This window comes from Psittacula echo (assembly GCF_963264785.1).
Source record: "Psittacula echo genome assembly, chromosome: 2".
NCBI lineage: Eukaryota > Metazoa > Chordata > Aves > Psittaciformes > Psittacidae > Psittacula > Psittacula echo.
Genome location: NC_137737.1, coordinates 60431667 through 60454419, shown reverse-complemented (window position 1 = coordinate 60454419; position 22753 = coordinate 60431667). Strand labels below are relative to the sequence as shown.

Genomic DNA, 22753 nt, shown 5'->3' with positions numbered 1-22753 from the left:
TGCCCGCAAGGCCGACCAGGGAGGGGATGGGGGCGCGGCCAGCGAGCCCCGTGGGCCGCGATACCACCGCCGGTGCCGTACCTGAGCCAGGCCACGTCCCACCCGGTGGGTCCCGGTGCAGCCCCGATCACGCCGCTCCCGCCCCGCGCGGCCCCGCTGCCTACGGCGGGAGCGCGCTCCCAGGCACGCCCGAGGCCACGCCCCCCAGTTCCGCTCTACTCTGCCATTGGCCCGCCACCCGCGGGCGCCTCGCGGATTGGCCGCGCCGCAGCCCAATCAATCAGCGCGGGGTCAGGGATGCGGCGTTGGGCGTTCCGGTGTGCGGTCTCTCTCGGCTCTGGTGTTGCGCGGTCCGCCCACCGCTAGGTGTCACTGCGGCGCCACCTGCCGCCGGCACCGCCGCCACTCCCAGTGTTCACTGCGCTCTCGGCATGGCCGCTGGGTCCCGTCGCTGTTGAGGAGGCGCCGGGCCCGCGCAGCCGCCCGCTCCGCTCCGCCCTGCTCCGCCCCGTTCCGCCGCTGCCGCCCGCCACCCTTCGCCGCCCTCCGCAGGGCCATGGCTGACTGGGCCCCCGCTCAGGTAAGCGCTGCTGCCGATCCCCCACCCTCTCCGCTAGCCGCCGCCCCTCGTCTCCCGTCGGCGGCCGCGCCCGAGGGCACTCGGCGCCGGTGTGGGCCCAGCGCAGCTCCGTTCGCCCCGCGATCGCCCGGAGGTCAGCCGCGGTGCCGCTTTGCCGTGACGGCGGAGCCCACGGCCGTGTCTGTGTTCCTGCAGGACCTGGAGTGGGACATGGAGTCCCAGGAGCTGGCCCTGGAGCAGCCACTGCCTGTTCCGGAGCAGGGCCCTGCCGCCGAGACTGAGCTGCCGGCTGCTGAGATCTCCCTAACGCTGGTCGCTGAGATCCAGGCCGTGGACAGGAAGGTGGATGCCCAGGCAGCCCAGCTGATGAACCTGGAGGGGAGGATGAGGATGGCAGAAACCAAGCTGATTGGTTGTGAGAAGACGGCAGTGGAGTTTGGGAACCAGCTGGAGAGCAAGTGGACAGCCCTGGGCACCCTCATCCAGGAGTATGGGCAGCTGCAGAAGAGGCTAGAGAATATGGAGAACCTGCTGAAGAACAGGAACTTCTGGATCCTGCGGCTGCCCCCGGGGGCGAAGGGGGAGGTCCCCAAGGTAACGGTCCTCTGCTCCATCTTTAGAACGTGGTGGTTTGGCACGTAGTCTGCGCTCACAGCCCTGTTTTGCGGTGACTGTGGTGCTGAGTGGGACTCAGCTTCCCTGTAGTAATGCCGTGTCTTTAGTGCTCAGCCAGAAGCACCAGCACAGGTCCTTATGTGTTAATTATGCACCACTTGTTATGTACGTGTGAGCCTTGCCAAAACACACAGTCTGCTCTCTATGGGATCACAAACTCCTTAGCATGACTGGAGCCACGTTTGAGTTGTGCAGAGCTGTGTGGTTCAGCCCTGTGTACCTGTCGGGTTTGTAACATCCCCAATGCCTGTTCAGAGGCAATGAACAACAGAACTACGTCAAAAACGAAGTGGGGAAAGAGCCTGTGTCAAGTGCTGTGCCCACAACAGGGCCTGCAGGAGGAGGCTGAGCAAGGGGGCAAGGTGCAGACAGGTGATGAGGGAAAACCCCATCGTGTCCCTTGTGGGCAGGGGTGAAGCTGCCTGAGCCTGACATGTGGGCTGAGTGAGGTGTTTGGGAAGGAGCAGACGTTGCTGCATAGGGCTGTCCTGCACCATGCTTGAGGAATTTTAATGAAGAAACATCCTTGGGTGTTTTCTTCATGTCCTGGGTTCAGCTGCAGCAGTTATCTTTTTCCTAGTAGCTGGTGCAGTGCTGTGCTTCGGCTTTAGTCTGAGAACAATGCTGATAGCACGCCGATATTTTAGTTCTTGCTCAGTAGCACTTAACCCTGATCAAAGGCTTTTCAGTCTCTCGTGCTGTGCCAGTGAGGAGGGGCACAAGATGACAGGAGGAAGCAGAGACAGGACCCCTAACTCAAACTAGCCAAAGGGGTATTTGTACTGCAGCAAGTCATGTCCAGTATATAAACTGGGGGCAGTTACCCAGAAGGGACCAATTGCCGCTTGGGTTGGGCTGATTATCGGTCAGTGGGTGATGAGCAATTGAGTTGTGCATCACTGCTGTTTAGTTTGGAGGTGGTTTTTCTTTTTTTTTTTTTTTATTTATTTTCATTTATTTTCATATTCTCCCTCCTTGTCATTTCCCTTTTTATTAGTAGTAGTTTTATATGATACTTTAGTTGTTAGACTGTTCTTATCGCAACCTGTAGGGTTTACATTCTTTTGATTCTCCTCCCCATCCCTCCTCGAGTGGGGAAGTGGGGTGGTGAGCGAACAGCTGCATGGTGCCAAGGTACCAGCTAGGTCTAAACCACGACACTTCAACAAGAGACACAACAGCCAAACATACAATGCATCTCATTACAGGTCCCTGTGTCATTCAATGATGCTTCCTTTAACTTTTCTGAGGAGGAGTGGAAGAGCTTGAATGAGTGGCAGAAGGAGCTTTACAGGCATATCATGAAAGGCAACTACGAGGCCGTCATCTCAATGGGTAAAGATGGGCTGGGGTTTGCCCTGAGCCTTCTGCTGCACCAGGTTTTCCCAGGGCCTGGTGGATGGAAGCGCCGCTGTGCTTGGCAGGGCTGGGGAGGGTGGGCAGTGTACTGCTCTGGGAACACGTTGTGCCGGCTTTCACCAGCAGCCCTGGCAGGTAGTTCAGTCCTCACCAGTTCAGTTTAACGGTGGACAGACGTCACGAGCATCGCTGCGGTGACTGCGTCTCCCTGACGGTCTCTGTGGCCAGTAGGAGCCGAGCGAGCTGCTGGGTCGTGAGGAGGAGGGGAAGCGAGAGGACCCTCCAGCCACGGAAAGGTGGGGGAGAGGGGAGTTTCTTTGTCACGCAAAGGTCCACAGATCCACTGCGCTGGGTGTGTCAGCCCGCTCGCCGCTTAGGGCAGCAGAGGGGTGCCCTGCCTCTGAGGTTCCTTCCAGCCCTTTCCCTGGTGATAGTCTTTCAGCTTCTGTAAGGGAGGAGAGTGAGGTTTGTCTGTTGCCTGCTTTGGTGCTCTCTCTGACCCCGGCCTCATCCCAGGGAACGCTTCTTGCTCAAGCTCTTGTGGTTTCTGCTGCGGTAGGTCTGCGTGTTCACAGCGAAATGAACTCAGTGCTCTGCTCGCTCCTTCCAGTCCTGGCTGCGGGAATTCCCTCTGGGGGATGTGGTGCCTTCATGAGCACCTATGTGTGTTCTCAAAAGTGACCTCGCCTTGGCTGGACGTCCGTATGCAGTGCGTGACAGTGCAGGCACAGTCCCTGGTAGACCGGCATCTCTTCCCTGTGCTGAGGCCGCTAGTGTGCAGGCTCACCCACCACCCTGCTGTTCAACACTGGCCCAGCCAGGCCTTTCAGCATTTTTTTCCCTCTTTCTTTCTTTATTTTTTTTTTTTGGACAGAGGTCTTCCGTGAGCAAGGGAAAAAGGTGAAGGGTAAATACTGCCCCCCCCATTCTGTTAAAATCCAACCCCGTGTCCCACTCTAGAGGTGCAGGAACGTAAGAGTCCTGCTGAAGGAGGATCTGTGGATCTGAGCCTGGAGCTTACAAAAATGTATCTGTGCTTCGTCTGAAGGTTTCCTTTGAGAATGAGGTTCAGGGGTTTGGCCCTCGCATAAGGCAAATGGATCCACCAGAGCAGCGGTGGAAATTAATGCCCAGAGACTCACGCTAGTTTGGGAATGAAGTTTTCGGCTCTCCACCCTAGGAGAGATTGTGATTGTCCCCTTTCCCCCACCAAAATCCGCAAGCAGCCTGTGACTCGGACGAGTAGGATGGAGGGAACCGCATGGGGAGGGCACTTCCCCTGCTGCTGCTGGCTGACAGCTCTGGTGCTGTCCCCGAGCTGAAGTCCCCATTGTAATGGATCCGCGGACCTTAGCAGAGAGGAGAAGAAAGGAAGCCTGGAGGTAAGCACAGATGCATTTTCTTGTTCTCCTCCTCGCGCTGCAGGCTGGGAGGTGCTCCTCACCTGAGCAGAGTGTGCTCCTGCAGTCCGCTCATGTTCCCAGGGCCCAGACAAGGTGAGCGGTGCAGATGTGTGAGAGCATCATAAGCCTCTCTTTCCATTACCCGTCACCTCCAGCAGCGAAGGAAGGTTGGTGGGCAAAGGTTTGAGAGTCTCGCTCCTGTGAGGGTGAAGGAAATGTTTTGATCCTCTTTTCATGTGCAGATGCGGCCATTTCGAAGCCAGACCTTCTGTCACGGATTGAGCAAGGAGAGGATCCCAACGCGGAGGATCCGGATGACTCTGAGGGAGGAGAAACCCCTACAGACCCCAGCACTGGTGAGCCATAAGATTCCTAGGACACAGTGGGGAGGTGCAAAGCAGGTGTGTGGAAGAAGCAGAAGTGGAAGAGCACGTGCCTGCCCTCTTCCACTTGCCTCTGCTGTTGAGTTTGGCCAGCTCTGTCCTTAGGTGCACCAGTGGCTTAGTTTTCCTCGCCAGCTCTTACCTGATGTGGCCATCTCCTGATATCCTCTGTAAAGCAGCTGGGAGGCCTCAGCATAAACTCCTATTGTTCTTGTGCACAGAGTTTTCCTTTCCTGGTCCTGATGATTGCTCGTGGAGTAAATATGAAGAGGCTCTGGCTGAAAGCCACGATGGCTCTGAAGAAGAAGAAGAAGAAGAAGGCATGGAAGTCCCTTGTACATGTGAGTTAGAAGTGCAGAGCTTCACCGAGCACTGCACAGAGAGGGAGACACAAGTGGACTCAGGCTCTTGGCATATGCTGGGGATTGCCCGGGGTGAGATCCTGCCTTCACCGCAGTCTCTGCCAGGTTTGCCTCAAGGGTCACTGTGGGAGCTGGACAGCAGCCGAGGCAGATGGATTGCACACGTGCAGAAGCTGTGGTACACGAGCAGCAGGCTCTAAAAGCAGCTGTGGGCTGGCTAGGGCATGCAGACCACCTGTACAGTGTCTCATCACTTGGTGAGAGTGTGTTTGGTCAGCCTTGAAGTGGTGATAAGTGTAGCACAGGCAAGCTTTTGATGGTGTTAGCTCTGAAGCCCAGGGACGCGTGAGCTGCTTTGGTAAGCATGCCGTGCTAGGATGTGCTTTTGGCTTCCCAGCCTAGTTCTCAGAAGCAGCTCAGTGGTTCTGGCTGGTGCTTTTCCAGAGCATCAGCCTGAGGCAGAGAAGGCAGCCTGTTTTCAAGCCCACGTTTCAATGCCACAAGTGACAAGCAGATGAAGAGCCTGTGACAGGGAGTGCCGAGGTCTTCCTTGGGCATGCAAATGCTCAGTACAGCTTTGCCTTCTCGCACCCTGTAGAAACGTGTGGGTTTCCAGCTCTCCTCCCCACATCCCCAGAATCTCTGGGTTCTTTTCATCCTCCTTTTGCCAGGATCCTTAGCTGCTGCTTTTAGTTCCCATTCATACTACAGGAGATCCTTCGGCCCTAGGTATTGTGCAAGCTCCGAAAGAAAAGAGGTTTTATTCCGCTTCCCTTAATTTTTTCTTTTTTGCCTTTACCCTAAACCGCAGGTTCTTAAAGACCTGTTCTGCTTCACCTCCTGCTGAGGAATCCACTTCTGCTTCCCTTTGTCTAGTTACTTGTAGAGATCTCATTGTTGTGCTGTCTCAGCCTTTCCAAGAAGTCTTTATCAATTATCTGGACAAGGGGATCAAATGCCCCCTCAGTCTGTTTGCAGATGACAGCAAGTTGGCTGGGAGTGTTGGTCTGCTGGAGGGTAGGAAGCATCTGGACAGGCTGGATCAATGGGCTGTGGACAATGGTGTGAGGTTCAACAAGGCGAAGTGCCAGGTCCTGTACTTGATCAGAACAACCCCATGCAATGCTCCAGGCTTGGGGAAGAGTGGCTGGAAAGCTGCTCAGTGGAAGTGGACCTGGGGTGTTGGTCGACAGTTGAACACGAGCAGCTTGTGCCCAGGCAGCCAAGAAGGCCAATGGCATCCTGGCCTGTATCAGCAATAGCGTAGCCAGCAGGGCCAGGGCAGTGATCGTCCCCCTGTGCTGGGCACTGGTGATGCTGTGCCTCAAATCCTGTATTCAGTTCTGGGCCCCTCACTACAAGAGAGATGTTGAGTTACTGGAGTGGGTGAAGAGAAGGGCAACAAAGCTGGTAAAGAGCCAGGAGCACAAGTTCTGTGGGGGGTGGCTGAGGAGAGGTGGTTTAGCCTGGAGAAAATTAAGATCAGGTGAGATGATCTTGCTCTCTACAGCTTCCTGAAAGGAGGTTGTAGTGAGGTGGGGGTCAGTCTCTTCTCCCAGGTAACAAGTGATAAGACAAGAGGAAATGGCCTCATGTTGTGCCAGCAGAGGTTTAGGTTGGATATTAGGGAAAATTGTTCAATGGACACGTCAAGTACTGGAACAGGCTGCCTCAGCGCAGTGGTGGAGTCACCATTCCTTGAAGGATTAAAAAGACACGTAGATGTGGTGCTGAGGGACATGGTTTAGTAGTGAACTTGGCAGTGCCAGGTTAACGGTTGCACCTGATGATCTTAAGGGTCGTTTCCAACCAAAACCATTCTGTGATTCTAAGTCAGAATACTTTGGCTTTGTTCGTACTCCCATACTGGTGAGGTAGCTTCCAGGTGGGACTTGTAACGCTGTAGTACCAGGTGCTGTCCTGAGTGTGCAAAGAAGAGACCACCTTTGACCTGAGAGAACTGGGGTCTAAATAATGGGACAGTTCCTATCTCAAAGAAATGACATGACTATCTCTGCTCTGGCAGATGAACAGCAGTGTGATGAGGAAGGTTCCGAAATCCTTGAGCTTCCTAGCTCCTTGGCAGGAAAGTGGGAAGAAGTTTTCTCAAGCCCAGAGGAGGAGATAAAGCCAAGCAGCAAGAGCCGGAACGGATCAACCCCGCAGCAGAGAACAGGCAATGGGCTGAGGCGCTCCTCTCGCCGCGGGAGAGACTTGGCCAAGAAGGATGCTCCTGAGGATGTGGCTGCAGTAGAGGGGCCATACATCTGCTGTGAGTGTGGGGAGAGCTTCCTAGACAAGCAGCTGTTTGCCACCCATCAGAAAGCGCACGCCAGCGAGGAAGCCTGCACTTCCCTGGAGCACGGAGAAGGCTTGAGGCAGAAATCCAAAACAAAAGGCCAGGGGTCCTCCCGCTCCAAACAGTCCAAACGCTCCGATGGGGAGAAGAGCTCTGGTTTCAAGTACGGCTTTGTCAGGCACCAGGTGAACAACATGGTGGAGAGACCCTACACGTGCTCCCAGTGCAAGGAGAGCTTCAGCCTGGAAGTGAGCCTGATCTTGCACCAGAAGCTCCATACGGGGAAGGGTGATGGGCCGCTGACATGCACCTACTGCGGGAAGGACTTCCGCGACCTCTCCAAAGCCATCCGCCACCAGCGCATCCACACAGGGGAGAGGCCATACCAGTGCACTGAGTGCGGGAAGAGCTTCATCCGACGGGACCACCTGCTCAAGCACTGGCGGGTCCACACCGGGGAGACCCCCTACCAGTGCCCCGTCTGCGGGAAGCACTTCCGCTACAAAGAGTCTCTGAATTGCCACCAGAAAATCCACTCCCGCAACCCCCGGCCCATGGAGGATTCGCAGCTCAGGCTGGAGTCAGGCACTCAGACCAGCCTCTTGTGTGTGAAAAAAGAAACTAAGCAGTAGCGCTGGCACAGGGTGGCCAGGGCAGAAGGGCTCACGGTTATTGTGAATGGCCTCGCAGGTGGACGTGCAGCATGATGGGAGGCGAACTTGTGTCGCAGCTAATCCATGTGGTCGTGCTACGGAGCCCACTTTGTTGAAGCATCGAAGGAATTCCTTTTAAAAAACAAACTCTTGACCAGATGGCCCAGGCACTTCTGCGACCCTGCGAGGTGATGGGGGACTTCCACAGGCCTTGTACTAGTTGTCCTCTACGTCGGTTTGGATTTTGCCTGTGGAGAATAATCCCGAGCGGTTCTCCGGGGTTTGTATTTAGCAGGTGTTCTCCCACCTATCTTTGTGCATATTCAGGAGTGACAAGCTTTCGCTTTCTTTTTTCCAATCTTTTCACTGCAAGGCTGGAAGCACGAGGGAAGGAGGGAGGGAATGAAAAAGGGAGGAAAGGTGCCATTCCCAGGCAATTGGCCGCCTGCTCCCGTTGCATTGCTGTACCTGGAACTGCAGCCCCATGCTGCAAGGCCAGGGCTGGGATGAAGGGAAGAGAGGCAAAGCAGAGACATGGTGAGGGGCACAACGCAGGATTTGTTGAAGGCAGAAAAGTGGAGGGGAGAGAGAGGCAAAGAGCAAGGTGAGAATGAGTAGGTGCTGGAGGAAAGGACAGGCAGGAGAAGGGGCTGTGAACATCATCAGAGCAGGAGGAGTCAGGAAGGGCAGCGTGTGAAAGCGCAGTCAAGTGACTCACCCAAGGAGGACACATCTCTGTTCTTTCGAAGGATGTTACTGGCACCAGGCGGGCTGTTGATTCCCTGTGGCCCGAGGGAACGGAGCCACTGGTCTGTCACACGGACTCCTGTCAATGAAGGTGATTTTAGTCTTATTTTTTACTGAGTTTGGTCTCACATTCAGGTAAGTCAGATGAGTGAAAGCAACTTCTCCTAACCCCTGTAAAGAGCTATTTGGTTTTTAGTTACGCTAGACGTAGAATATTATTATTATTATTATTATATGATATATTATTATATTATTATTGTTATTAATTATTATACTACTACAAGGAAACGTGGCACTATATTTCACAGTCAATCTAAAACATTTAAATGTATGGGATAACAGAGTTTTTTCAGATGTCTGTGTAAATATTGGTTGACTTCTCGGAGCTAATTGGTGTTGTTCTGAGGTGGCTCTAAGTGGTGTCTCTTCCGCTGTGTATTGTCAGCTGCTGGTTCGTGATTGTGTTTTGTAATAACTTTTGTAAAGTCCGTCAATACAGTGTTTCCATTCTGAAGCTCGTGTTGGGTGAGTGCTGGCAGCCCTGGTCCCCTCACCACCTGTGTTTCGTCCTTGCTTGCCACGCTGCAGCACCTGTGCCCAGCCCCTGGCTGTTATCTGTCAGCTTTTTCCAGGTAACTTGCAGAACTGATAAACCACACAAGCCAAGCTGGGGAGCCAGAGCCAGCAGATGAGGCTGCTTGGTGCAGCTCTGGACCTGCTGCGGTTGGTGTCTGGCGTTTGGGCTTTGTGTTTTTAAGCTTTTTCTCTGCTGCCGCTATGGCTGGAAGCAGACTTTGGTTTTATGTGAGAAGCTGGCCTGTGCCATGCACAGACAGGGCTGCAGCACTGGCTGAGGAGTCGCCGGATGCAGCCAGGCTCTGCTGACAGGTAGAGCCGGGACAGTCCCATGCCGGGAGAAGCGCCAGTGTACGCGGCTGCAGCACTGCCCTGCACCTCAGAGCTGGGATGTGGTGGACTGACCCTCTGGCACTGAGGCAAGAACAGCCCAGGAGCATGCTGCTGAGCACCTCGCTGCCAACACTGCGGGTTCATCTCTCACCAGACATGGCAGCCTGGCCCCGCGGTGCTGTGCGGTGTCCCAGCGGAACTGGTGGGACCTTGGCATGCGGGGAGGGCAGCCGCCGAGCCGGGCCATGCTGGGTTTGCATTGCTGCTTCCTTGCTCGCACATACCCAAGCTCTTTGTACGGGGGTTGCCAATAAACTGTTCCTGCCAGGCCTGGCCCCACGGGGCCGCACGCCGTTTTGTCTCACTGCGTCGGGGCCTGGTGCATCCTGGGGAACACAGTGTGGAGCTGCATGGCCTTGGGGATGTGGGACTGGTCGGTGCCCCATGGTGTTCCAGCAGGGTCCTGCTCTTCCCCTGCAGCATATCCCCTAGTGCTGCACTGGTCTTCATCCCCTCATCCCACTGAGGGGGGAGTGTGTGTGCCAGGGACATCTCATCTCTTTTCAGGTGTCTGTGGAGGGGAGACTGGTGCAGCCTCAGACCCCTCAGCCCTGGTGCCAGCATCCTGGGCTGCTGCTGGCTGTCAGCACCCAGACTTTGGATGTCCCTGTGGGATGCTAGAGGGGGATATGTTGCCCCTCCGGGAGCTCCCCCCCAGCCCAGCATCCCCCAGGTTCTTCCCTTACAGAGCCCAGCACAGGGGGCTGGTCCCTCTCCTAGCCCCAGCCTCCCTGTTGGGGCAGCCACCAGAGCTTCCCTAGACCTTAGACAAGGGCCCAAGGGGTTGTTCTGGCTTGGGCCCAAACACGGAGTGTGGGCAGGGTGGCCCATGGGGCCAGTCTGTGGGTCAGAGCCAGCGCAAGGACATGGCACTCGTATCCCACAGGTTCCCAGCAGCTGACACGGGAGGGTGCCGGGGATCCTCCACCTGCCCCAACCATGCCCAGTGCCTGTGGAGCCAGGGGGGGTGACCCCGGCCAAATCCCTGGTTCACTCTGGAGCAACCAGGCAGGATGGGGCTGTCCCATGTAGGGAGGGTGCAGGGATTCTGGATGTGGTGGGGAGAGGGAGGAGAAGGAGAGAAAAGGCTCATTAAGAGGTGAAAATGCACCATGCAGATCTGGCAGCCCAGGCACAGGGTGGTGGCAGGGATGAGACTGAACGCATACAAGCACACGGAGACACTGTAAATGCACACGTGTACTCTTATGGTGTATCGACATGCTGTTGGCATGTGTGTGTGAATATACACACACATACGTGGCTGGCAGCTTGGACCGTGGGCATGCTGCACTCACATGAACACAGCAACAGCGGCTGTTTCCTGATCCCTGTTGCTGGTCACGGTGAAGAGCTGCTTCCGGTTTCCATCACTCCCAACAGGAGGGGCTGTGGCTCCCTGGGACAGCCTGGGTGGGGGTCAGACAGGGGTGCCCCAATCCAGGTCCCTGCCTTGTCCTCCCCTGGGTGGGTGGAGTGGGTGTTGTACCCCAAAGCCCACGCTCCTGGCCCCAGCACCCCAGTGGTGATGGGATGCAGCCTCATCCCTTTGCTCCCTTTTCCTGCAAACCAAAGTGTTCCCTGCCCTTGCCTGGGATTGGTGTCACTGACGTCAGTCGTTGTCACCCTGTGCCAGGGATCCCCAACATCCGGACAGGGAGTGAGGCCATGTGCCAGGGTAGGGGCTGCATACCAGGTCCTGCTGGGGCAGTGTGCGGGCACATGGATACACCAGGGCGGGAGGGGATGGGACTGAGTGGGACAGGACAGGGTGGGGTGGGGATGAGACAAGGGTGGGGATGGGATGTGATGGGATGAGGATGGGATGGGAATGAGATGGGATAAGGTGCGATGGGGTGGGGATATGACAGGATGAGGATGAGATGTGATGGAGATGAGATGGGGATGGGATGAGGATAGGATGCGATGCGATGCGATGGGGATATGACTGGATGAATATGAGATGTGATGGGGATGTGACAAGGTGAGATGAGGATGGGATGTGATGCGGGTGTGACAGGATGAGGATAAGATGGGGAGGGGATAGGGACAGGATGGGGATGGAATGGGATAGGACATGATGGAACTAGATGAGATAGATGGGATAGAATGGGACAGGATGTTGTGGGATAAGGTGGAACAGGATGGGACACGGCAAGACTGGACAGGACACAACAGACTTGAAGGAAATGGGATGGGGATGGGACAGGATGAGGATGGGACAGGGATGGGGATGCAATGGGACATGATGGAACTGGATGAGACATTCGCATAGATGGGACAGGATGCAGTGGGATGGGAAACAGGATGGGATATAGCAAGACTGGACAGTACACAACAGGGTGGAAAGAAATGTGATGGGACAGGACAGGACAGGGTTGGGATGGGATGGGACAAGCTGGGGATGGAGATGAGCACGGTACAGGAGCGAACAGACCAACCAGGACCGGGTGACACAAACGGGATGGGATGGGACGGCACAGGACAGGATGGGGCACAGGGGGACAAGCGGGGAGGTGATGGGGTCCCGGGGGGGTCCCGGCCCGCGCGGGAGCTGCAGGGAGGCCGCGGGGGGCTGGAGGCTGCTAACGGCCGGCCGGTTTCCATGGCGACACCGCCCTCCGGCCGCCATTTCACAGGCCCGCGGGGCGCGAGGCCGCAAGGCGGGGGGGCGGGGCCGTGCCGGGGTGAGAAGGGGCCGCCAGGGGGCGCCCGCGCCAGCCGCGGCTATGGCGGCGCCCGACGGTGCGGGCCGGGCCCTCCCTCCCTCCCCCCCACATGCGCGGTGTCCTCCCCCGGTCCCCGTGGCATCCGCAGTGACCCCCCCGCAGTGACCGCAGTCCTCCCCCAGTTCCCAAAGGGTAACGCTAGGGCCCTCGGCTCCCCTGTCGGCCCCGTCACACCGATCTGCCCCCGCTCCCCACGGTCTCTCCCATTTCCTTCTCATCCCTCCCCCCAGTCAGATCAGTCCCCTGGGACTCCCGGGAGCCCCGCCTTACCCCCAGGCCCCCCCCGCCTGTTCCCCATGGGCCTTCCCTGTTACCCCTCACACTCCCCAGCCCCCCGTTTCCCCAGCCCCTCCTCAGTCCCCACAACAGCCACCCTCACATCTCCCCCAGTTCTTCCCCTCAGCCCAGTTATTCCGGGAACAGCCCCTGTGCCCCCCAGTCCTGTCAGCCCAGTTATTCGTGGGGCTCCCGTTAATCCCAGTGCTTCCAGTTGCCGCCAGTGCCTCCCCAGTTCTCCTCAGTCCCTTCCCAGTCACTCGAAGGCCTCCCCAGTCCTCTCCCCGACCTTCTCCAGGTCCCCTGGCACCTCCAGTCACATCAATCCCTCTCCAGTCCCCCCCAGTTCACTCCCGTCCTTCCCTAGTTCTCCGAGCACCTCCAGTCACCCAGTCCCTCCCCGGTTCCCCCCAGTCTTGCCCCCAGTCCTTCCCCAGTTCTCCCAGCACCTCAAGTTAACCCCAGTCCCTCTTCAGTCACACCCGATCTCACCGCAGTTCCCCCCCAGTAGCCTCCCATACTTCCCCACTTCTCCCAGTCCCTCCAGTCACCCCAGTCCCTCTCCAGTCCTTCCCAGTCTCGTCTCCATCCCCCGCCCCCCGCGCAGCCTTCCCTGCGTCACCCCCATTTCTCCCAGTCCCCCCCCTTCCTCTCTCAGCCGCGCCCCGGGCGGAGAACCCACAGACCCCATCCCGGGGCACCCCCCACGTCCCCCTGGCCCGTTCCCCCCGCCGCGGAGTCGATGGCTGCGCCCGGCAGGCCGGGTCAGGGCAGGCGGGGGGGGGCCCCGACGGTGCGCGGCGGCCCGCGCGCGGTGATGCCGTCGATGCGACAGGGGGCGCTGCGGTGGCGGCGGGCGCCCCGCTCCGCCCCGCCAGGCGCGGCCCCCGGCGCGGCCCGCGCGCGACGGCGGCGGCCTGCCCGCCCCCTGCCGGCTCGGCGGGGCAGCGGCGGGGCTGGAGCGCCCAGCGCGGAGCGGCGGAGCCGGGACGCGGAGCCGCTGCTCGGTCTCACGTCGCCGCCCCTTCGCCGCCCCCCCCGACCTTCGCCCCCGCCTTCCCCGGTCGGGTCGGGCCGGGCCGCGCCCCGCCCCCGCCGCGCCGCCCCGCCGCGCCCCCGCCCCGCCACCGCCCCACCGCGCCGCGCCGCCCCGGGCCCAGCCCGATGCCCGGCGGCGGGCGGAGGTGAAGGAGCGAGCGGGTGCTGGAACCTCCCGGCCGCGGCCCCCGGGGCCCCGGGCAGGGAACAAAGGGCCATGGCCGAGGGGGCTCCCACTCAGGTAAGGGTGCCCGCCGCTCCCCGCCGTCTGCCCAGAGCGGGTCGCGGCCCGGCCCGGCGCCCGCGGGCCGCACGTCGGGGAGGGCCGCGCCGTCGGGGCCGCGGCGGGAGGCGGTGGGGCGGACGGCAGGGCGGACGGGCGGCGGGGGCTGTTAGCATGAGGCACCGCGGCCGCCCCCCCGGGGGGACGGGGCGGGCAGGGCCGGCGGTGGCTGCGGCAGCGCGGGCAGCCCCGGGGGGGCGGTGCAACCGGGCCGGGCCGGGCCTTCGCGGCCGGCGGCGCCCGAGCTGCCGTCGGGGGCCGGGCCTGCGCGTTCCGCTGCCCTCCCCAGCCCCGGCGGCCGGGCCCTGCGGGCCGGGAGCAGCCTCCCTGTGGCAGACCCGCCACCCCCCGGTGATAGGCCGCCTCCCCCCCGCCCCCCGCCGTGTCACCGCTCGGTCCCCATGGTGATGAGGTGCCCTTGCCCCGACAGCGCTCGACAGCCTCCCCGGGGTGTCCCTTCGCCGTGCCCATGGCAACGGGTCTCAGCTGTCCCCTGTCATCCCCTTCCTCCAGTGTCACCGACCGGCCCTGTGGTGTCGGGGTGCTCCCTCCTTCTCCCCCCGCGGCTGGTGCTGCCCGTCCTGTGGGACCGACGTAAGCAGCTTATCAGGGTTAGCGCCCGGCCGGGACACAGGCACTTCCCCACTGCCCTAGGCTCTGTAATGCTCCCCCCGGGGCTCCCTGTCACCCTGAGGGTGCTCCCCTCACGGTGACACCTGCACACCTCTTCCCGCAGGTGCCGGAGCCGGTGCAGCAGCCGTGCTATTCCTCACCCTTCCGGCCGGTGGCTGGGCATGAACGCACCTCAGAGCAGGAGACGCAGACAGCTGAGGTGTCCTTGATGGTGGTGGCGGCGGTGCAGGCAGTGGAGAGGAAGGTGGACTCCCATTCCACCCGCCTGCTCGACCTGGAGGGTCGGACGGGGATGGCGGAGAAGAAACTGATTGACTGTGAGAAGACGGCGGCAGAACTGGGGAACCAGCTGGAGAGCAAGTGTGCTGCACTGGGCACCCTCATCCAGGAGTACGGGCTGCTTCAGCGGCGCCTGGAGAACATGGAGAACCTCCTGAAGAACAGGAATTTCTGGATCCTGCGGCTGCCCCCGGGCAGAAAGGGGGAAGTCCCCAAGGTAACGGTGTTCTGGGGTGCAGGTCTGTGCCCAAAATGCTCCCAAAACCCTCATGGAGGGCAGGACATGAGGAAGAGGCAGTGGGTTAGCCTGGCACAGGTGAATCTCTCGCAGCAGGGCTGCTCCTCTCAGCTTCCTGGCATCTCTCCCATGGGACCTGCCTGCAGTGGGAGATGGACCTGAAGGCAACATCCCCTGTACTCAAGCTGGAGGTTTCAGTTCTTCACCACACTGCACAGCCCAGCAGCAACTCACTTTTTTCTTTTCCCTTTCTATTTTTACCAACATGTGAGAGAAACCCTGCAGATTTGGTGGCTCTTTTACCACCTTGGCGCTGCACTGGGGGCCTCCTGGGTCAGGAATGGAGCAAGCAGGATCTGCTGCTGCAGGGAAGGGGGGACCTCTGGGATTCAGGGGAAGGCAAATAAGCTTTCTGCACTCACGGTTGGGCTTAGCTGAGCTTCAAAAGGAGCTCACCATCAGTACTGAGTTCCTTGCATTTCATGATCATCTCAGTAAAAGCAACTTTGCAGACGGGACCATGTTGGACATGGCAAAGGGGACATCACTGGAGAGAGTGGAGGGGCTATGGAAAAGGGGGCTTCAGCCCCAAACACTCCATTAGGGCAGTCAGGGAGTTAAAGCCGAGTGCTGCGTCTCCTTCTGAAGAGCTCCATTCAGACATGGTGCAGCTTGCACATCCCAAATTTATCCTTAGAAATTATTTCTTGGCACACAGACTTGAAAGCTGCAGTCTGCTCCTAGCCCATGTGCACACACTAACTCATGATAACTGGAGCCCTTCAGGCCAGGTAAAGCTTTCCCTGGAGTTCTGGGGTTTTACATCAGCTCATCAATAGAGATGATGTCCAGCTCTAGCACCCAGTTTTTATCTCCTTGACTGTCCCTCCAGGTGGGCACAAGCCTTATCACCTCTGCAGGTCGTCCATGCTGGTGTGGGTACCAAGAGGAAGGTGTCGGTGTTGGCGGTGGAAATCATGATCTGGGTTCATGACCGGATCTGGCCATTCGACTGAGACCTTTGATCTCATAGAAATATCTCTCCAGGAGCTGTTTTAAATATAAAACCAACTCATTGATGGCCATGAGGTAGCTGAGTCCTGGCCATATCCAAGAGGGAACGAGCTGCTGCTGCCACAGGCTGGAGATAAGGTGTGGGGCTCCTGGGGAGCGAGGTGGCTGCTTGAACCCATGCTGCTGTGATTGCAGGTGCCGGTGACGTTTGACGACGTGTCCGTCTATTTCAACAACAAGGAATGGGAGAAGCTGGAGGAGTGGCAGAAGGAGCTGTACAAGAATGTGATGAAGGGGAACTATGAGTCGCTGATCTCCCTGGGTAAATATGGGTTCTCCAGGGCTTCTGGCTGCCTGCAGGCTTGGGCACCTTCTGAGTCCTCCTTGGAGATCCCTTTGGATCCCCTTGAGACCCAAATATCCTGTTTAAAGGAGACCTAAAATCACAGGAGGAAGTTTCTGGTCTGGATAAGGGCATCCCTCCAGCAATGTTCACTCCCAGCTCGGGGTACAGTGTTGTCCCAGCTTGGAGGGGGTGCCCACAAAACGGGGTGGGCTAGAGACCTCCTAAGGCTCCTTCCAGCCAGAGTTACTGGGTGAAAACCCAGCACCTTCCCCGTGACTGTTGTAAGGGATTCCCTTTGTCTTCTGGGTCTGCATTGGGTACCAGCCCATGCACCCCATCAGAGGAAACTTTTCCAGAAGGAAAAATTGTCCGAGGTGGTCTTAGCTGTGCTCCGTTGAGGTGTTTCCTGCTGAAGCTGCAGGAGAAATCCTGGCTCTGCTGCAGCCAGAATGGAAATGCTTTTGGCTTCAGGAGAGCCAGGAATTTACCTGAGAAGTTCTAAAAGCCCACCAGAAAAACACACAGGTTGGGTTTCTTCTTGAAGGGAGTTCCTCTGTGTGTGGCTTCTCAGCGTCTGCCTCCGTGACTCCCTTCTGCCCACCTGGGGAGCCTGGCCTGCCCACAGCACCAGCCTCTTCTGTCTGCAGACCCTCTGTGGACGTTTCTGAGTGTCCTTCTCTGTCCCTTCCGGGAATGAGGAAAGGTGGAAGCCAATATTAGGATTTCCCTGTGCAGTAATCCCTCTCCTCATCCCTTTCTCAACAGACTATGCAATTTCCAAACCTGGTGTCTTGTCTCAGATTGAGCAAGGAGAGGAATCACGGGTCAGGAATGAGCCAGACTTGGAGGAAAGTGAGATCATTACCGATGCCACTGCAGGTGAGGCAGCAGCTTAGCACAAAGAGAGACATAAGTTCAGAGGAGATGCTCACCCCGAGGCTAAAGCAAGTGTTGCTGAGAGCTGTGCCTGCTCATGAGGAGCCTTGCTTAGGGGTGGGAAAGATTTGGCTAATGGGTGGTTGGGTGTCCAGGTACAGCTCAACATATCAACCAGGGCAGGCGGAGCCCGGAGAGTTGGACACTAACAGCCACCAGCAAGGGAAGCATCTGTATCCAGACCAGGTCCCTGAGGGGCCGGTGTGTTTGGCAGAACAGAGAACTGGGTCCTGTTGGGTAAACCCATCCACCAAAAAAAGCCTCTATGCCCTCTCTGACTGTGTGTATGGTGCTTGGGTTTATCCTGGGAGCACCCCCCAGGCAGGGGAGCCTGCTCCATCCTGCGCACGGGGACTAGGGTGCTGAGGGGTTTCTATGAGGGCAAGACTGGGCTGAGAGCAGGGAACCAGGGACCCGGAGTCCTGCAGTGACTCCTGCTCTGAGATAAAGGGGGGCTGATAAGGAGATAAGAAGAGATGGTGTCAGCTCCACTTGCCCCAGGCTGCGAAGATGAGGTCGCTCCACCCCCCTGCTGTGATCTTGGTCACAACAATCTTTAAGTTAGATCAAGGCCAACAGGAAAAGAAAAAACAGGGAGCTGCTAGCCAGCATGGCAGCCAGGGATGTAGGGTGGTGGAGGGGTGCTGAGCTGCAGGTGTTGAGTCCCCAGGCCAGGCAGAGTCAGTCCCCTCTGCCTGCAGAAGATCCCAGGTGAGAGGCAGGAGCATGGCAGGGGTGATTGAAGGGAAAGCAGATGAAACCCCTCCATGGGATCAGCAGCCAGAGCTGGTGGGGGTTGTTGCAAGTGGTTTCTTTGTCCTGGCTCCCTGGAATAATGGTGGGTGGGAATCTCTCTTCGCTGCAGCTGGCATAAGGGTTGTGATCAAAACAGAGGAGCTCCTTCCTGAAGACAGCCCTGAAAACCCTGAGCTGCATGGGATGTCGGGGCAGTCGGAGGGGAGCTTCCAGAGTCCGGATGAGGAGGCAGCCTGTGAGAGTCCCTACGGCTCCGTCTCACCTCCAAGGGACCTCCCGGGAACCAGCCTGGGTGACTCGTCTGAATACGTATCTGACTTCAATGAGATCCAGAGAGTCATTGTTCACCATGGGAGCTGCGCAGGTGAGATGCTCAGCACATGGCTCTGCATAGCGTGGCAGGGGGACAGGAGGCCCAGGAGGGGCTGTAGTGTTTTAGGGGAAGGTGAGGAATGGGTAAGATGGAAGAAGGGATAAATCCCCCCAGAACCAGCAACAGAAGGAAAGTTACTGGCTGCAGCAACCTCAAGAGCAGCTGTGGTCATAACTCAGGCTAGGAGGAGGCAGCACATGCATGGTGGACATCAGAGCGTTGTCTCTAAGGGCACTTGACCAACTCGAGAGCAGAGCAAGCACCTCTGAAGGTGGGAAAAGCCCTTGTTACACGCAGAGACCAAGGGAAGACATCTCAGGCAGCATTTTATGAGCCCCAGTGAGCTCTCGCTGCCAAAATCCTACTGTTGCAGACGGCAGGACGTTGGTTGAGGACTCCTGCCCTGGTGTTAGTTGCTCAGAGGAATGGTGTAAGCCACTCAGATGCTTACACACCAGAAACTGCTGGAGAAACATATGAGGTCCAGCATGTTGACCAGTGTGGTGGTTGCTTAGGAGAGGTCTGGAAGACAGAGAGGAGAGTGGCCAGAGGTCTGTGGTGTGGGAGCTGCTGGAAGAGAAGGGGAAGACTGAGGTTATTTACTGGGGATATGAGAAGATAGCAGCAGGTGCTTCATGTGTAGAAGTCTGGTATGGGCCAGATCCTACAGACATGCTTTGAGGGTGGAGATGGGAAGGCAGAGAGATGGGCTGTTGGGAACAGCAGGTTCCCTGCCTTCTGGTGGCTTTGCAATGGTGTAACACAAACCAAGAAAGATAAAGTTGGGCTCTCGAGGTTCTCCTCCACTCTGTCTCGTGGATCCTGTGGTCTCTTCATGGTTTTCTAAAGGAAACCAGCCAAGCCACCAGTGCAGCTGAAGCTGATCCTCATCCAAGAACCAGCACCTCTGCCAATGCTTGGGGCCCCCACTGGTGAGGTTGAGCGAGAGCTGCAGCAATGCTCTGGCCATGGTGCAGGTGCCGGCTCGAGCAGTGACAGCCCCTGGGTCTACCTAGGGGAGGCTCCTTGCTGCGAGGAAGAGGAGAGGAGGATCTGGGAATGTGGGGTTTCCCCACAGACCCCTCTGTTGGAGGGGAGAGCTTTGATACACTCTGCTCCCATAAGCTGCCTCTTCTTGGGAAAGCATGGCTGCTCTTCCTAGAAAAGTACATAGGCCTGGCTCAAAGTCCAGCGCAGGGTGACGTGCGAGGGATCCACCATGGGCCTTTCCCTGGGACATGCTGGCTGTGTGTCCTGCTGTGTGCGTCCCCACAGCCAGTCTCACCAAACAAAAACAACCGGGTCACCTCTGGCATTGGTGACACAAGAGGGGAGCCTGAGCTGTAGCCATCCATTGCACCACTGGTTGTCTTGGGGAAGGAGGGGGTCTCTCCCAGTGCCCTGTCCTGGTAAAGCTGAAAGAGGTTGACAGTCCCAGGCTGTGTTCATGGATTCAGGAGTGGAGCTGGAGGCCAGCAGCCCTGTGTAGTGGTTCTGTGGAGCAGTGCCGTGCAGGTGTGGTGGTGTAGCCCAGCAGGACGGTAGCAGATGGAGCTGCTCCAAAGCCACTTGGCCACCTGATTCCTTGCAAACCGATGGTGCTTTTACCCCCTCTGTCTTGTAGCATCATGAAATTGCAAAACCTTTTGGCAGACAGGGCTCATCGCACTCTCTGAAGGAGCCTGTCTGGGAGGCGGTTTTTCTGTCTTCCCCGTTGCGGGGTGTGCAGACTTCCCTTGCTACTGCAGGAGGACATGGCCTGTCCCAAAGCTGGAGCCTTTACATGTCCGGGTGGTTGGGCAGAGTGGACAGACAGGTGCAAGCAGCTGCAGATGTTTGAAAAAGATGTTTGATGGGCTGCAAAGAAGCCCATGCAGATGTTTCTGTAGTAGCCCCCAGGTGCATAAAAGGCCACCCATCCCTCTCAATGACCCTAAAGCTGTTCTGGTCTTCCCCCTCAGAGGACGGGATCGTGATCAAGACAGAGGAAGAAGAGGAGGAGGAGGAGGACCCCGACACTCTGGAGCCGTGTGACATGTTCTCAGGCAGGAGCGAGCCGCCGGCGTTCCCCAGCCACGAAGCCGGGCTGGGCTGTGAGGCACAGTGCAGCTCCAAAACACAGCCCAGGAGCCTGGTGGCCACCCGTGTGAGGAAACCCCCAGCCTGCGAGAGGGACTCTGGAGACATGAAGCCAGCCGTCGCCCAGCAGCGGAACCGGACAAGGGAGAGACCCTACATCTGCCCCGAGTGTGGGAAGAGCTTCATGCTCAAGATCAACTTCATGATCCACCAGCGCAACCACCTCAAGGAAGGGCCCTATGAGTGCCACGAGTGCGACCTCAGCTTCCGCAACAAACAGCAGTTCCTGCTGCACCAGCGCAGCCACACGCGTCGGGGTGTGGAGGTCCCCCGGCGCCCTGAGCACGGTCTCAAGCCCCAGCCACGGCCCCCACCTCCGGGGAAGCCCTACAAGTGCTCCGAGTGCGAGAGCAGCTTCAGCCACAAGTCGAGCCTCAGCAAACACCAGATCACACACGTTGGGGAGCGGCCCTTCACCTGCGGCGAGTGCCGGCGGAGCTTCCGCTTGCAGATCAGCCTCATCATGCACCAGAGGATCCACGCCGGCAAGAACGAGATGGCCTTCCTCTGTCCCCAGTGCGGGAAGAATTTCACCCGGCCCTCCCACCTCCTGCGGCACCAGCGGACTCACACCGGCGAGCGGCCCTACCAGTGCAGCCAGTGTGAGAAGACCTTCAGCGAGAAGTCCAAGCTCACCAACCATTACCGCATCCACACCCGGGAGCGCCCGCACGCCTGCGCTGTCTGCGGGAAGGGCTTCATCCGCAAGCACCACCTTCTGGAGCACCAACGCATCCACACGGGCGAGCGGCCCTACCACTGCACCGAGTGTGGCAAGAACTTCACCCAGAAGCATCACCTCTTGGAGCACCAGCGGGCGCACACCGGCGAGCGGCCCTACCCCTGCACCGAGTGCACCAAGTGCTTCCGCTACAAGCAGTCTCTCAAATACCACCTGAGGACGCACATGGGAGAGTGAGGGGCTGCTGACGGCTTCCTCTCCCTCCCTTTCTTCCCCCCCGCCTATTTCCCTCCCTCCAGTCTTCCCCTTCCTTCTCCACTCATCTCTCCCTCCTTCCCTCCATCTCCCTTCCCCCAGCTCAGGGCATGGACATCAAGGAAGCTTTGTGTGGTAGCGCCGCTGCTCTGGTGGAGACAGCTAGGCTGATTGGAAATAAATTAATTAATTAAAGCAAGTGATGTGCGGCAAAGTGAAAAGATTAAATGTACGTATACAATTAACAGAAGCAGCTGGTTTAGGGGGAATCCTCACCATCAGAAAAAAACACAAAGGCAAGCAAACCACCAACAAAAAGAATCCTGTACAGGGTGTTTTGCCGGAGTAGGACTCTTTAACTGCTTTTTAAATCTACTGTGTGGTTTTCTAATAAATGTGGAGGAACTGGGGGTTTTTTTGATAAGCAAACTTAGGATGGCCAGGAGGATTTTTGTTTGTTTGTTTTTTTCAATGCTCTGTAGGCTAATTCTGGCACAGTCACTTTTTGTCCAGGAGATCTGCAGAGACGCTGCCTCGTCCCAGCTTTCCAGGCTGGACGCGACAGCCGCTCAGCAGCGTGTGGTGACAAGGAGCTCCCAGCCAGGGGAAGGTGAGTAACAAATAGATCCAGATGATGAGGAAGTTCTCCATGTGTGTAGATTGGAAGCACTGATTGGTGCCTGCCCGGCTCTTGAGGCTGTGATGCACTCCTGAGTTATACAGTAGAATAAAATACTAGTTGCAGTAAAAGAACCTTTTTCTGGTAGGACCCCATTGAGCCAGGCTCCTCCAAACACTCATTTCTAGCACTTAATCCTTCCACAGCAACAGATGCCTCTCTGGTGAGTGGTGATCCAGGTGCCCGGTCCTCCTGCTGCCATGGGAGCTGTGCCAAAGGCATCGAGATGCTGGAGCTGTGGGTCTTGCCGTGGGGTGCTGTGGGGTCACGATGTACCTGGGCACGAGACCTTGACATGTTTAACCTCTCTTTCGCTCCCTTTGACATACGCTGTGGCAAGCAGGCTGCCCTTGCCCATGCCAATGGCATTGTCCACACACTCAGTGGCAGGAGCAGTGGGACTCTTGCCCCAGGCAGGGGAGCAAGTCTCATGCTGGCTTCAAGAAAAGCCCTGGCCAGCTTGGGGCTGCCTGTGGGAGACCTCCCAGCTCCCAAGCACTTGCTGCCAGGGTCCCTTGCCATGCAACTGTGGCTGTAGTCACAGTGGCAGGGACATGGGTCAGCCTCCTGGCTGTTGGTTTGAGTGCCCGTCTCCAGCAGCTCAGTTCTCCATGACCCTGGTTTATCTTCATCACAGCTTCTGTAGCTGGGTGAGATGCACCCCAAG

At 57.9% G+C, this 22753-nt stretch overlaps 2 protein-coding genes across 3 annotated transcripts; both read left to right on the top strand.

Moving 5' to 3' along the window:
* The first annotated feature begins 424 nt into the window (after window positions 1–424).
* On the top strand, window positions 425–8975 carry LOC308217192 (zinc finger protein 783-like). Of its 2 annotated transcripts, XR_013956199.1 has the most exons (7): window positions 425–580; window positions 776–1174; window positions 2464–2590; window positions 4260–4373; window positions 4622–4741; window positions 6789–7994; window positions 8464–8975. XR_013956199.1 is itself a non-coding variant. In XM_080610114.1 (6 exons), the coding sequence occupies exons 1-6, from the start codon at window positions 557–559 to the stop codon at window positions 7691–7693; spliced, it is 1689 nt and encodes a 562-aa protein (XP_080466240.1). In that variant the 5' UTR covers window positions 425–556; the 3' UTR covers window positions 7694–8975. The 2 variants fall into 2 exon arrangements, 1 of the variants encoding a protein (XP_080466240.1); XM_080610114.1 differs by having other exon boundaries at window positions 6789–8975.
* Window positions 8976–13558: 4583 nt separating this feature from the next.
* On the top strand, window positions 13559–22208 carry LOC308217404 (zinc finger protein 783-like). The gene is made up of 6 exons (XM_080610464.1): window positions 13559–13714; window positions 14493–14885; window positions 16116–16242; window positions 17032–17145; window positions 18068–18322; window positions 20293–22208. The coding sequence occupies exons 1-6, from the start codon at window positions 13691–13693 to the stop codon at window positions 21387–21389; spliced, it is 2010 nt and encodes a 669-aa protein (XP_080466590.1). The 5' UTR covers window positions 13559–13690; the 3' UTR covers window positions 21390–22208.
* Window positions 22209–22753: the final 545 nt, after the last annotated feature.

Coding starts and splice junctions, on each gene's coding strand:
- LOC308217404 (XM_080610464.1), top strand. CDS start 13,691: ATGGCCGAGGGGGCTCCCACTCAG. Junction 13,715..14,492: donor CCGAGGGGGCTCCCACTCAG/GTAAGGGTGCCC, acceptor CTCTTCCCGCAG/GTGCCGGAGCCGGTGCAGCA. Junction 18,323..20,292: donor TCACCATGGGAGCTGCGCAG/GTGAGATGCTCA, acceptor CTTCCCCCTCAG/AGGACGGGATCGTGATCAAG.
- LOC308217192 (XM_080610114.1), top strand. CDS start 557: ATGGCTGACTGGGCCCCCGCTCAG. Junction 581..775: donor CTGACTGGGCCCCCGCTCAG/GTAAGCGCTGCT, acceptor GTGTTCCTGCAG/GACCTGGAGTGGGACATGGA. Junction 1,175..2,463: donor CGAAGGGGGAGGTCCCCAAG/GTAACGGTCCTC, acceptor ATCTCATTACAG/GTCCCTGTGTCATTCAATGA.